The sequence below is a fragment of the Chaetura pelagica genome, unplaced genomic scaffold (assembly GCF_000747805.2).
Source record: "Chaetura pelagica isolate M959 unplaced genomic scaffold, ChaPel_1.0 scaffold379, whole genome shotgun sequence".
NCBI classification, from domain to species: domain Eukaryota; kingdom Metazoa; phylum Chordata; class Aves; order Apodiformes; family Apodidae; genus Chaetura; species Chaetura pelagica.
The window spans coordinates 240,971-253,092 of NW_009954412.1; the positions used below are offsets into that span (position 1 = coordinate 240,971).

Below are 12,122 nucleotides of genomic sequence, written 5' to 3' on the forward strand. Positions count from 1 at the left end.
CACTGCACCAAGATGTTTTCCAACCTGGAGACACCTACAGACAGACACCAGCTAACAACCTGGACCTGGGCTCATGCCTGCCAAGCTCTCCACAGCATTCCCTCTCCCCCAGGCACAGGGTGCTGCTTGGCTGTTTCCACGTCCCAGGTGGAGCAGGAGCTCCTTGCTGGGACACTAAAGGCTTTCTCAACTGCTCAGCATGAGGGAAACACTTCCCAAAGGTCTTTGAGCCCAGGTGGTACCAAGAGGATAGGATGTGGCAGCTCCATGGCCCATGGTGCAGAGTCGTGACCAGAGCCATGTCTCGAGCCTACCACGAGCCCTCTGCCCTGAGTACCCAAGGTTGTCAAGCCATCTGGACCCTGGGGAGTGAAGAAAGCAGAAAAATAATTATTTCCAGAAAGAAATACAGCCACAAGAGCCCTCAGAGGCTCCAGCGGCCTCCATTTTCCACCCTCCTCCTACTAAAGAGGAGGCACTCTGCAAGCTCTCAGCTCAGGGTGCTGGTCCTGACTGCTGGGGTTGTGCTCAAGGAGGGAAACCACCAAACCCCCAAATCTATGGGACCAGTGGCAGCTGCACCAGGCTAGCTAGGGCAGAGCTGGCCATGGCCCAAGGCAGGAACAGAGCAAGGGTTGAGGTGGGTCCATGCTCCCCACCTGGCCTCAGTCCCACCAAGCCCTTCTGTAAAGACAGGATCAGCCTTCCTTGGTTTGGATTACTTCTTACTCCTACAGTAAAGCATACACCGAACTTACTACATATTAAACAGCAAAAACCAACTACCTAGAACCAAAAAAGCTCTTTAGGAATCCAAGTTATCTTTTTTTTTTTTAAGATCCAGAATGACATCAACTTAAACTATACAGTATTTTTTAATGAATATTAACAAACTGTTTTGTTTTTTTTTAAAAAAAGAAAAAAGCAAAAAGTAACTCGGTAGGAAGTTCTACATCTTTGAGGCAGCATGAAGTAGGATAACCATCAGTCCCTCTTCCTTGTGCAGCAGAGAACAAGGTCTGCTCTAACCTTCCTAAAGCTGAGCATGAAGACTCAGCTCCAGGGTCAGATTTATCACTAGTGTCCCAGCCCCCGGAAGCACATCCCTTCTCTTTCACTGTGATGGAGATGAAAAGGCAAGCCTTCCTCCACCTTTTAGATGAGCATCCCCTGCCAGCAAAACAGGCACAGCCCAACTCCCTGCAAGGTTCATCTGTCTACACTTGCCATGGTCAACATTTATTAAACTTGTCCTAATCACCTATGCAGCACATGGGCTGCTGTTCAGTAATTACAGTTCATCACAATGCTCGCACCTCAGGCAACAGCCAGCCAAGATCACAGAAGAGCTGAAGCTGGCAGGGACCTCTGGAGATCATGTAGTCCAACCTCCTGCAGGCACAGGGTCGGCTATAAGCGGGTTGTCCAGGACCACATCCAGTCAGGGCTTGAAAATTCCCACAGATGGGTATTTAATGTCTTAGTACCTCCAAAGGTGGAGAGAAGGCTAGTGGTCAACCTAGGAAGCACCCTTCAACCTCCAAGGCATCTAACTGACATGCAACAGGTCTCTTGGACATGAGAAGCCAGCAAAATCCTGCAGAGGAAAACACCTGAGGCTGCATCAACCTTGCTAGGGGAAATTTATTTTTAAGTGATGTTTACAAGAACTGTGCAAAACCTGAAAAATACAGAAGAGGTAAAGAAAGAGCAAAGAGGACTCCTGTCAGAGGGGATAGAAAATACACTCCCCCCTCACCCACTGCTAACCTTCCCGTCCCTGTGGAGACAAACCTGCAGGCCAGGAAGGGTTCTCCTGGCTTGCTCCAGTTCTCCCCAGCAGATCAGACACCAAGCTCCCACCACAGAGCCTGGGCCACCATCCACCATGGTCACATCTCTGGAGTTACAGGTTATTAGTAGTGTTTGCGTCAAGCTTTAGTGTTGGAACTTCTGGGCTGGCGATTTGCCTGACCCTCCAGAGATAGGCTAATGGCTCAAGCACTGCCAACAGTGAAGGGGCTGGAGGTGAGTCTTGGCAGGAGAGCTATGTCCCTCAGGAAGTAGCTCTCAGCCAGGAGCAGGGGCTGCTCTTCCCCATGCTCTCCGGTACCGACGCAGCACTTGCTACTCTTCCCTGTTCTGCTGGCTGGGATGGGGGGCAGGCAGGCTCCTTCAGAAACCTGGCAGAGTGTGAATGCAAAAGCAGCAATGCCAAAGTGCTTTTTGGAGCTGGGTAGCCCCATGGCTTTTCCCTTTCTACACTCTAGAAAGAGGGAGAGCACAGGAGGTCAGGGAAGTCAATCAACACTAATGATCTGAAATGGTCCTCTCAGAGGAGCATGGACCAAGAAAGTTGGGATATCCCCACAGCAGAAACCTGATGCTTCCTTGCTGAGCAGCAAGCCCCAGAAGTGAGGGCTGGCTCTGCCCTGCTTCAGAGCCTGCTCCAGGAGGAGTTTCCCAGTCCCCTCTACCAGGCAGGGCAGGGGAATGAGGCTGCAGGCAAAAGGCTGGTGCCCGTGGCCTGCAGCTGAGCTCCCAGTACTGGAACTGCAGGTACAACCTGAGTGATGGTCCAGGGGACCCCAGTCAACTACAGGCATCATTTCCTCTCCCCACGTCCCTCCCTTCCTCTTTCCCACTTCCGAGTTTTTCATGTCATCTGTTGCCCCTGCGCTAGAGGCGACATGTGAACCACAGCAGCCAGAGGAAAGGTCACCCACCATACCTCCCCTTTTCCTAAAGCTCCCCAGAGGCCGTCTGCAACTGAGGAGAGAGGGAAGGGGAGGCTGAGGCTTGAGAGTGTCACACACTAGCCAAAAGCCACCAAAGGATGGGAGGCTCAGGGCAAGCAGGCAGCCACCTGGTAGGCGCCCTCAGCTGTGTGCTGGACACTGTGCTCCTGCAGCAGGCCCAAGTCCAGGAACCGTTCCCCACACCACATGCACTTGTACTGCTGCTCCCGGGCATGCACACTGTGGTGCTTGTTGAGGTGCTCGCGCTGCTTGAAGGCCTTCTCGCAGGAATGGCACTTGTAGGGCTTCTCACCAGTGTGGACACGCCGGTGGCGCTGCAGGTCCGAGGCGTACTTGAACCGCTTTTCACAGTCGGGGCACTTGAGAGGCTTCTCGCGGGCTGGGTCGCAGCGGTGCTGCACGAACTCGGAGGAGGAGAAGAAACGTCTCTCGCAGAGCGTGCACTTGAGCGGCTTCTCAGCACAGTGGGCCAGCTGGTGCTTCTGCAGAGCTGAGGCCCGCTTGTAGGACTTGTTGCACACCGCGCACTTGAAGGGCCGCTCTGCATTCTGCACACACTTGTGCCGCAATAGCTCCGAGGACTGGTTGAAGCCCTTCTGGCACACATTGCACTTGAAGAGGTTTTCTATGCCGTGCACATGCTGATGGTACACCAAGTGTGAGGGCTGCACAAAGCCCTTCTCACATAGGTTGCACTTGAAGGGCTCCTCAGCCTTATGTGTGCGGCGGTGACGCATGAGCGCATACTGCTGCTTGAAGCTCATCTGACAGAGGTCACACTTGAAGGGCCGCTCCTCACTGTGCGTCCGCTCGTGCTGCCGCAGGTCCGAGGGCCGCTTGAAGGCCTTCTGGCACTCACTGCAGCGGAAGGGCCGTTCCCCGCTGGGCGTGCAGGGGTGCTGCAGCAGCTCCGATGACTCCTTGAAGTGCAGCTCACAGATGTTGCACTTGAAGAGGTGCTCCCCGGAGTGTGCGTACATGTGGCGCACCAGGTGGGAGCGGTGCTTGAAGGTCTTCTCGCACACCGTGCACTTGTAAGGCCGCTCTGAGCTGTGCGTCCGCTTGTGGTGCACCAGGTGGGATGACTGGCTGAAGCTCTTGTCACACAGAGTGCACTTGTACGGCTTCTCACCAGTGTGTATGCGCTCATGCCGGGACAGCTCTGAGAGGTGCTTGAAGGTCTTCTGACAGATGGAGCAGCTATAGGGCTTCTCCGAGGGGTCAAGAGGCTGAGAATGCTCTGCCTCAGGAGGCTTGTAGGTCTTCTCACAGATGGAGCACTTCATGGCATTGCCGTTGTGGACATTGTGGTGCTGTGCCAGCGAGGTCAGGAGGGAGAAGCCCATCTTGCAGACGCCACACACAAAGGGCTTCTGTTCCACCTGGATGCACTGGTGTTCGAGGAGGTCAGTGGCCTGGTGGAAGATCTTCAGGCACTGGGTACACTGGAAAGAGCGGTCGTGGCCTGGCAAGCACTGGTGCTCATGGGGGTTGGAGAGGTGAGTGAGGTCGTGGCCACACACACCACATTTGTGGGACTGCTCTCCAGCCTGGAGAGGGGCATGCTGGTGGTGCTGCAGGCTGGGGTCTGCTTGGAGCAGGATGCCGTAGACAGCACAGCCCAAGGGGTTCTCAGCAGTGCTGGGTGGGATGGAGTGCTCTGGCAGGGCAGCTGCTCCGGCGTGGTGCTGCGGTGGCGGCTGCTGCGGTTGCTGCTGTTGCTGCTGCCAGCTTTCTGACATGCTTGGGAAAAAAAAACAGGATTTTAACAGTGACAGCTTCAGCTTCTTGTTTGAAAGGGTTCAAGTAATAGCAAAAATTCCAAGTATCCAAGATCCTGATATCCCGTAGCTGATCCCCTGAAGTCGAGGACAGAAAATCCAGCCCACAGCCAGGATCTTGGGAAGCAGAGAGGTGACTGAGACTCTACAGCCTCCTCCTTGGATCAGCACGAGTTCTTAGTGGACTGGTTTGATTTGGCTTTTTCTTTTTTGGACAAAAAAAAACAGGAGGTGGAAGCAAGTGCTTTGAAGACAAGAAGAGGCCCTTCTCCGTGCTGGCTGCAACGTGCTCACATTTGGAAATGGTGAGGGGAGGCAGCCGAGGGAGCAGCTCTCTCTGCAAAGAAGAAGACATCTCACGTCAGGTCTTGATGAGGAACTCTTGTCAACCTTCCTCCCAGCTCACTTCAAAAACTCTCCTGCATCCCTGCAAAGCTTCCAGGAAGCAGTGTGGGAAAGCTATGCAGAACCAGAACCCCCTTGCTGATCTGCAAAGGGCCTGGGACAAGGTGTGCTCATCCCAGAAAGGGTTGGGCTCTGCCCAGCCACAGCCAGGCAAGACGTTCCAGTGCTGTGCTCTCAGGAGAGGCAGCACAACTGCCCATGTCCCCTCAGCTCAGCCTGATCCCGAGTGGCTGGATCTCTCTTGGTCTCTCTGCATGGGCTGAGAGACACCAAATGCTGTGCAATCAAGAAGCTACAAGGTTAGATGTTACAGGTATCAGAGCAGATCCCAGCCTGATCCCACTCCAGCTGAAAACACCCATGTGAAGCAGCTCTGCTCCTCTGCAGGTTGAGCATTGGACACATTACCCAAGGGATGTATGTAAGCAATTTCCCCCTCTCTGGGCAGAACTTGAAAACTAGGAAGAGCCAGAGAGCTCATGGGAAGGTTTTCCCTCAACATTATCCTATCAGACAAAACACAGAAACCCAGGGATTGTGCACAGTAATATCTGTGAAGATAAAAGAAGCATTTAAGCAATGGCTGAACGTCCTACCAAACCACAAAATAAAATACACTGGAGCCAAACAACCTACACCAGAACTCCTGTCTGTCCTTACCACAGAGCATCACAGGGGTTTTGCTCACTGAAAAAATTCCAGTTTTTCTAGAGATGTCCAGTAAAACCTGGTATCAACTTAGAGGAGAGTAAAACCCACCTGTGAACAGCAGATAGCAGCAGTGCCAGTGCACCACAAGAGAGGAAGTGTCCAGGTCTTGGTGAGAACCAGCAGCTAGTGCCCCTGTTCCATGAGCCCCTAACCCCACAAGGGCAAACCCATTTCTGTGTCAAATCACCTGCTCAAGGTAAGTAAAACCTTGGTCTTCCAGGAAGGTGTTGCATTTAAAACTAAGTGATAAGGAACAGCAGAGAAACTCACTTCCTAGAGTGCTCAGCTGAGACTAGACCGTGCCCCACAGCTCAGGCAGCACTGGACCATGATTCTGCCTATGGGGATGCTGCATTGCTGCACTGAATACCACCGGCACAATTTTGGGCAGTTAAATGCCCAAAGACCCCACACGGCAGCCCTGCAGGTACCCATGACCTCCCCTTTCTCCTCCATAGCTCACCTTGGCTGCCGACACGAAGGGAGGGCTTGCAGTTAGGACACCTAGCACCCGCGCTGGATGGGATACAACACTTGAGCACAGCACAGCCGCCACCTTCCCCCGCAGGCAACGTTAACCACAGCAGGAGGAACCCAACCGCGGCGCATCTCAGACCATCCGGCCTAATGCGGAGGAGAAGCTTGAAAAGAGTAAGAAACACCAACCTTGGCTTACCGAGGGCTCTGCACGGCTCCCAGCCTAATTCATCCCTCCGTGGGAGGTGGGAAGCGACAACCATGTAAGGAGAGCTGACGGGAAAGCATAAGTACTTTCAAACTGGAGAAGCAGCCCAGGGCAGGGCCCGCTACGGCATGGTCGGCTCCTGCTCCCGCCTCCCCGGGCTCCCAGCTCTCCGGGCCTTCCCCGGCCGCTAGTGGCATTGACAAGCCAAAAAATTCATAACTATAAATTGCCGTAGCCCTTATTGGTCTTTTTTAAAATCAGTAGTTTTTCCTGTGTTGTTTGCATCCACTCTTAAGCACCAACACCAAAGTTTAGGAGTGATTTGGAAAAGCAAACTGAGCCTTCCACAAATTGCAAAATAACATTTAACTGTGGTGCTGCTGTCAGTGATTTTGTTTGGTTCTGTCACCCTCACTGAGCCTGTGCCAACATCCCTCTCCTTTCAAGCACGGTGGGAGAAGCTCACATAGACCTTCCTGGAACATTTCTTCAAAGTGCCTCTTTCCCAAAGAAGAGATCTTTTTCTCCTGGTGGTAATCTTGAGTAAGATCAGCACCATTAAGTTTCTCTTCTCCTGATTCCCCTCCAGAAAATCTCCCAGCCCTTTCTGTTCCTCCTCATTTAGTGACCAGGGCTTCATCACAACAAATCCAATTGAAATTCTGGGAGCTGCTGCTCACCTGCTCTTCCTCCTGGCTTCAGTCTGTATCTGTAGGATACAGCTCTGCTATGCTCCTCTTGTCATCACTGTTTGCTGCCTGCCAATGTGTTCAGCAAATGAGCAAGGATCATTGTTGGCTTTGGGTGCAGAGGAACTTCAGCATCCAGGGGCCTGGAGGAGTTTAAATCAGGAGTTTTAGCTGGTATTGCTGCTTCCAGCCATTTGCCATCTCTTCTCTGGGAAGAACCACAGCATGACTACTGTTCTGCTTTCTGCCCTCTGGAACAGCATGACCTGCTTGCTGCAAATAATTTGTGCCATATCCTAGAAGGAATTTCTACAAACAGATTTTGGCACTGGCCCTAATGCACTAACTGTAACAAAATTCCTCTCGGTTATTTAGATATTATCATTCAAACACTGCCTCCAGTTTCCAGATTTCAGGCTCAAAGCCCTTCTGGTCTTGTTTTAATTCCTCAAGGTCATTTGTACTTCCTATGAGCCACTCCATTTGGCTGGGATTCAATACTGCCCCAACATTCCTCACCCTGGAAACTGTGTTAGCCCTTTGTCCTGAGTCAGCTGCTGGTCGCCGGGATTCACGGGGCCTTTTCCTGAGGAGGAGATTGGGATTTCCATGGAGCAGCCCTGTTCACTTACACAAAATGTATTCCCAACCTTATTAAGAACTGGACATCTGGAGTCGGGTATTTTGCTCCCCCAGTCTGAAGCCATCTTCCGGAGCGCGCAGGACCGGCCGGGGGCAGGAGCTCTGTCCCGGCGCGGATCCGGCTCTGACGGCGCTGCCCCGCAGACACCGTCCAGGAGGAATTCCTGGAGTTGCTGGAGATCCTGCTGTCCCGTGCTCGCACCTACGTCTCCTCGCTGGCTGCCATGGAGGAGTTCCACGTCAGCCTCTCGCAGTGTGTGGTGCTGCGCTACCACTGGATCCAGCCCTTTGTCCGCTCCCTCCGGGAGCGCCTGGCCTCTTTCCACAGGTGGGGTCTGCGGGGCCCTTGGCCTCCTTGCACGGGTAGGGATGACAGAGCCCCAGGAGAGGCTCCCCACACCTTCCCGCTCCCTCTGGGTCTGTGTTTCAACCAGCATCTGCACCCTAAGTCACACATGGCAGCTGGTGCTGCACCAGCAAAGCCCTGGGGAGTTTTCCTCCCTGCTTCAGGATCCACCACCAGACAGGTCAGGTCTCAGCTTTCAAGGCCAAAGTTGTGCCATTCCATAAAACACAGGTCATTTCATTGCATACATCTGGCTCAGGTGCCCACTGCGCATCACCTGCTTCAGGGCTTGGGAGGCCTGGAAAGCTGGGGGGGGAATGGATTGATTTGAGCCTTCCTGGGCTCTGGTTGCACTGGTCTGACTGCAGCATGCGTTTGCTTTTATCTTTCCACAGCTCAGTAGAAATCCTGTGCCTTCCCCATGTTCTGCTTTTTTCTTTTTTTTCCCCACCAGCTGACATAGGATCTTTCTTATTTCAGGTTCTTCTGCGTGGCTGACCAAGTGAAGGTTTACACCAACCAGAACAAAACGAGGTGAGTGAGCAGCAAGGCAGTCTGCCTGCCTGGGGAGAAGGCTGAGTGAAGTGCTGGGTGGATGTGAACCATCAAAGTGTCCCTGTCTCATGGTGATCATGCTGAGCCCTGTGACAGGGCAATACACCATCATCACCTTGTCTGCAGAGCTTTCACACCTTTCACCCGGCACTTGGCACAAATCTTGAGCACTGATTCTCTACAAGCTGGTAGTCTCATTAGCAGCTGCCAAACCTCAAGTCTGCAGGATTTCAGTGTTCCGAAGAGGAGATGTGTTCACAACATGACCTGCAGCAGGGGTTAGGTTCATGCTATGGTTTCCCAGCAGCTAAGGGAGGCAGCCAAGTTCTCTGCCTTCTCCCATTGGGTTTGCTCTGTGGTTTCACAAACCCTGGTGCCAGCATGAGCAGCTTGGGGCCAGCAGAGCTGAGGGCCACCTCTTCTGGCAGCAATGTCTGTTATCAAATTGCAATGCAGGACTTAAAGAGCTGGAGAGAAGTAGCTCAGACGGTGTTGATTCTCCTGCGGGTATCAGCTCAGAAGCCTGATTCCAATTGAAAGCAATTAAGTAGTTTAAATGTCATAGGTGATTAAAACTGTGAAAAGCTGCCAAATCTACTGGCAATGGGGACCCACAGTAGTCATGGGCAGGACAAAGTGTGACTTAGTCTTCCCCTACCCTCTGGGAGTCTACAGAGCATCATCCACTCTCTGAGGAGGAACCCCTCGATCAGTCAGCCCAGCCTGGTACTTCCCGTTCCCACTTCCTTTCCCACCGTAAAACCCCTCCGGCAACTTCCGCTTTTTGAGCAGGGCTCCCGCAGGCCCGGCATGGTGCTCTGCTGGAACACCCTCTGGGGGCACCCGTTGCCTGGAAAATGAGTTTTCATGTCCCAAAAGGTGCTGAGTTAATCTAGTAAATCTGCATGATGTATCATCTAGTTCTGTGTCTTCCTGCTACAACGTCTTTATTTTTCTTCAAGACGTTCTTTTTTTTTTTTTTTTCAAGGATGATCAGTATCCTTGAAGGCTTAAACCTCACATTCCTCAAATTATCTTTTGTCAGGGAGGAGGGAATTTTCCTGGTAGGAAAGCAGGGCTGCGTATGGCTGTACTTTCTGCAGCGTGAAAGGGCTCTTGCTGTCTCTCCTTGTCTTTCTGTAGGACCTTTATTGGCTTGGAGGTCTCTACTGGACATTTCCAGCTGCTGGAGCTGGTCTCAGAGGTGGACCGAGTTCTGGAGGAATTTAACCTTCCCACATTCTACAAGGTGAGGGTTCTCCCACTTAATTCCTTGCCAGTCCAGACATGCTGGCTTATTCCCCACTCGAGGTCCATGATATGTTCACCCCAAATAAACAGGAGCTTAGACTCTGAAACGGCCTCCTCAGGGCTGGTCAGTGATGTTCACACTAACGCCCTGAACATGATCTTGCTGAGAATGGGACTAGTGCAAGTCTGGCTTCTGTATCGTGTCCTGTGCAGGAGACTAAGGATGTTAACTGCCTGGTAGCCTCTTGAGAATAGTGTTGCTAGGGCAAAGGGTCAGAACACACATTATGGTCTCTGCCCTGCTCTTCACAAAGCAAAGTTGTCCTAGAATAGAATGAGCTTAGGGTGATCACTATGGGACTGAGGGTAATGCTTGTGCCTTCTCCTTGGAGAGTTTCCTGGGGCATCCATCCAGTCTCTTTTTTTTTAGTGCTAGCTTTAGGGATTGATTTTGGATTTTGAAGGGCCAAATCCTGATTTCTGTGTCTCCAGAGTTGAGCAGGGGGCTCTTGTAGGTTATTCAGGAGTGATCTACCCACTTCAGGACCATCTGTGAGAAGTTCTCTGTGCTGCTGAAAAAGCTTCTTCAGAGCTGACCACAGGGAGGCTAGGAACCAAGCAGCCTTGGCCAGTGTCCAGAAAAGCTGTGGTGGGGAGCCCAAAACTCATCTCCACTGCTGTCCATATAAACTCCTCAACTGTTGAGCTGGCAGAGGGGGCTCCCAGCTTTGGAATCCCTCTGCCTCTGTGACCCCAGGCAGGGTAGCATCCCACCAAATCTCCTTCTGTGGCTGCCAACCCTCCTTTAACCCTCACCGTCTGCTCACTGGTTTGTCTTCAGGACCCGTCATTCCATATCAGCTTGGCCTGGTGTGTCGGGGACCTGTCTGGCCAACTGGAAGGGCAGTGTCTGCGGGAGCTACAGGTGGGTCCCCACAGAGCATGAAAAGCAGGGGAGGAACAGAGCTGGTGTCCAGCCACCTCTTCCGGCCAAGGGCAAAGAGTGGGAAATTCTCTTCACTGAGCAAGACAAACTTCCCTGAGTTGGAAGAATCACAGAGTCATTCTGGTTGGAAAAGACCTGTAAGATCATGAAGTCCAACCATAACCCAACTCTACCAACAATTAACCCAGCTCTGTCAAGTCCAGTGCTTAAGCCACATCCCTCAGCACCACATATACATGGCTTTTAAATGCCTCCAGGGATGGGGATTCAACCATCTCCCTGGGCAGCCTGGGCCAATGAAGAGAAGCTTTTGGCAGGAGCGTGAGTTAAATTAGCCTCCAGAGGGAAGTCAGGGGCTTCCAGCCACAGTCTTGTCTCTGACTTGATTCAGAGAGGGAGCTACTGACTCTGTCCTCTGGCAGATGCACCCTCCTGGTACTAGTCCCTGCATCTTTTTACAGGACATCGTGGATGGGTTTGAGGACTCAGCGCTTCTGCTGCGTGTCCAATGGGAACAAATCCGCTGCAAGTCAGGGAACAAATACTTCTCCTTCCCCTTGAGGTAGGGGCCAGTGGAGCTGTGCATTTCAGAGCCTCGAAGACCCCAATGTTCAACCAGGGACTGTTCTCCAGCGCAGCTCTGAGTGCTGCGGGCTGTCACACTCTTGCCTGCTCAGCATCTGGGTATTCATGGATGGCCTCAACTCAGGCTACTTCTAAGTTTGAGTTGGTGGCTGGAGAAATGTGTGTTTCTAGCAGATTTTGTTCTCCCTGCTATATGTGCTGCAGTCAGCACTGTTGGTTTGAGCCATCCGATGGTCGCTGGTCATGCTGTTTTTTTAAAAAAGGAAAAAAAAAAATCTCTATAAAAGCCATGGACGTCTTATGGGAAAGAGGAAGAAGGTGGCGTGGGAAGCTGTTGCTAAAGGGAGAGTGTCTCACACGGTTGGAAATAGCACTGCCTGATTGTCAGGAGGTTTTGAGCATGCTGTGAGTAGCAAGAGACAAGGATGTGGAGCTGCTCTCTTTCTGCAGAGCATCTCCCTACTATCAGCCAGGTCAGATAGGGTCCTGTTCTGTGTCCAGCTCACACTGCTGCTGCCACTATAGAGAAATGTCAGTATTTGATCTTTTCGCTATACAGCGAAAGATATGGAGGGGAGAGGTTGGAGACCATTTGTCTTTCAGGCTTGCCCCAGGCTGGGGTTAAAAGAAGAGCTTTGGTTTCATACTGTGTCTGCCGTGACTCTTTTGGTGGGCTGTTTCTAGCGGGAAGCTCAGTGCTGTGTGTGGGCGAGCCCAAAAGAGGGCAGTGTCAGCTCCTGCCTCCGCTGGAAGGGCATCGCCCACTG

At 52.3% G+C, this 12,122-nt stretch overlaps 2 protein-coding genes across 2 annotated transcripts; one reads left to right on the top strand and one right to left on the bottom strand.

Moving 5' to 3' along the window:
• Positions 1-2,702: 2,702 nt before the first annotated feature.
• On the bottom strand, positions 2,703-4,501 carry ZNF319 (zinc finger protein 319). The gene has a single exon (XM_010004376.1). It carries the CDS (start codon positions 4,499-4,501, stop codon positions 2,846-2,848), a length of 1,656 nt encoding a protein of 551 aa, XP_010002678.1. The 3' UTR covers positions 2,703-2,845.
• A 3,138-nt stretch (positions 4,502-7,639) lies between these two features.
• Positions 7,640-11,336, top strand: USB1 (U6 snRNA biogenesis 1). The gene is made up of 6 exons (XM_010004392.1): positions 7,640-7,709; positions 7,817-8,000; positions 8,499-8,552; positions 9,717-9,822; positions 10,666-10,749; positions 11,232-11,336. Exons 1-6 carry the CDS (start codon positions 7,640-7,642, stop codon positions 11,334-11,336), a joined length of 603 nt encoding a protein of 200 aa, XP_010002694.1.
• The last annotated feature ends 786 nt before the right edge of the window (positions 11,337-12,122 follow it).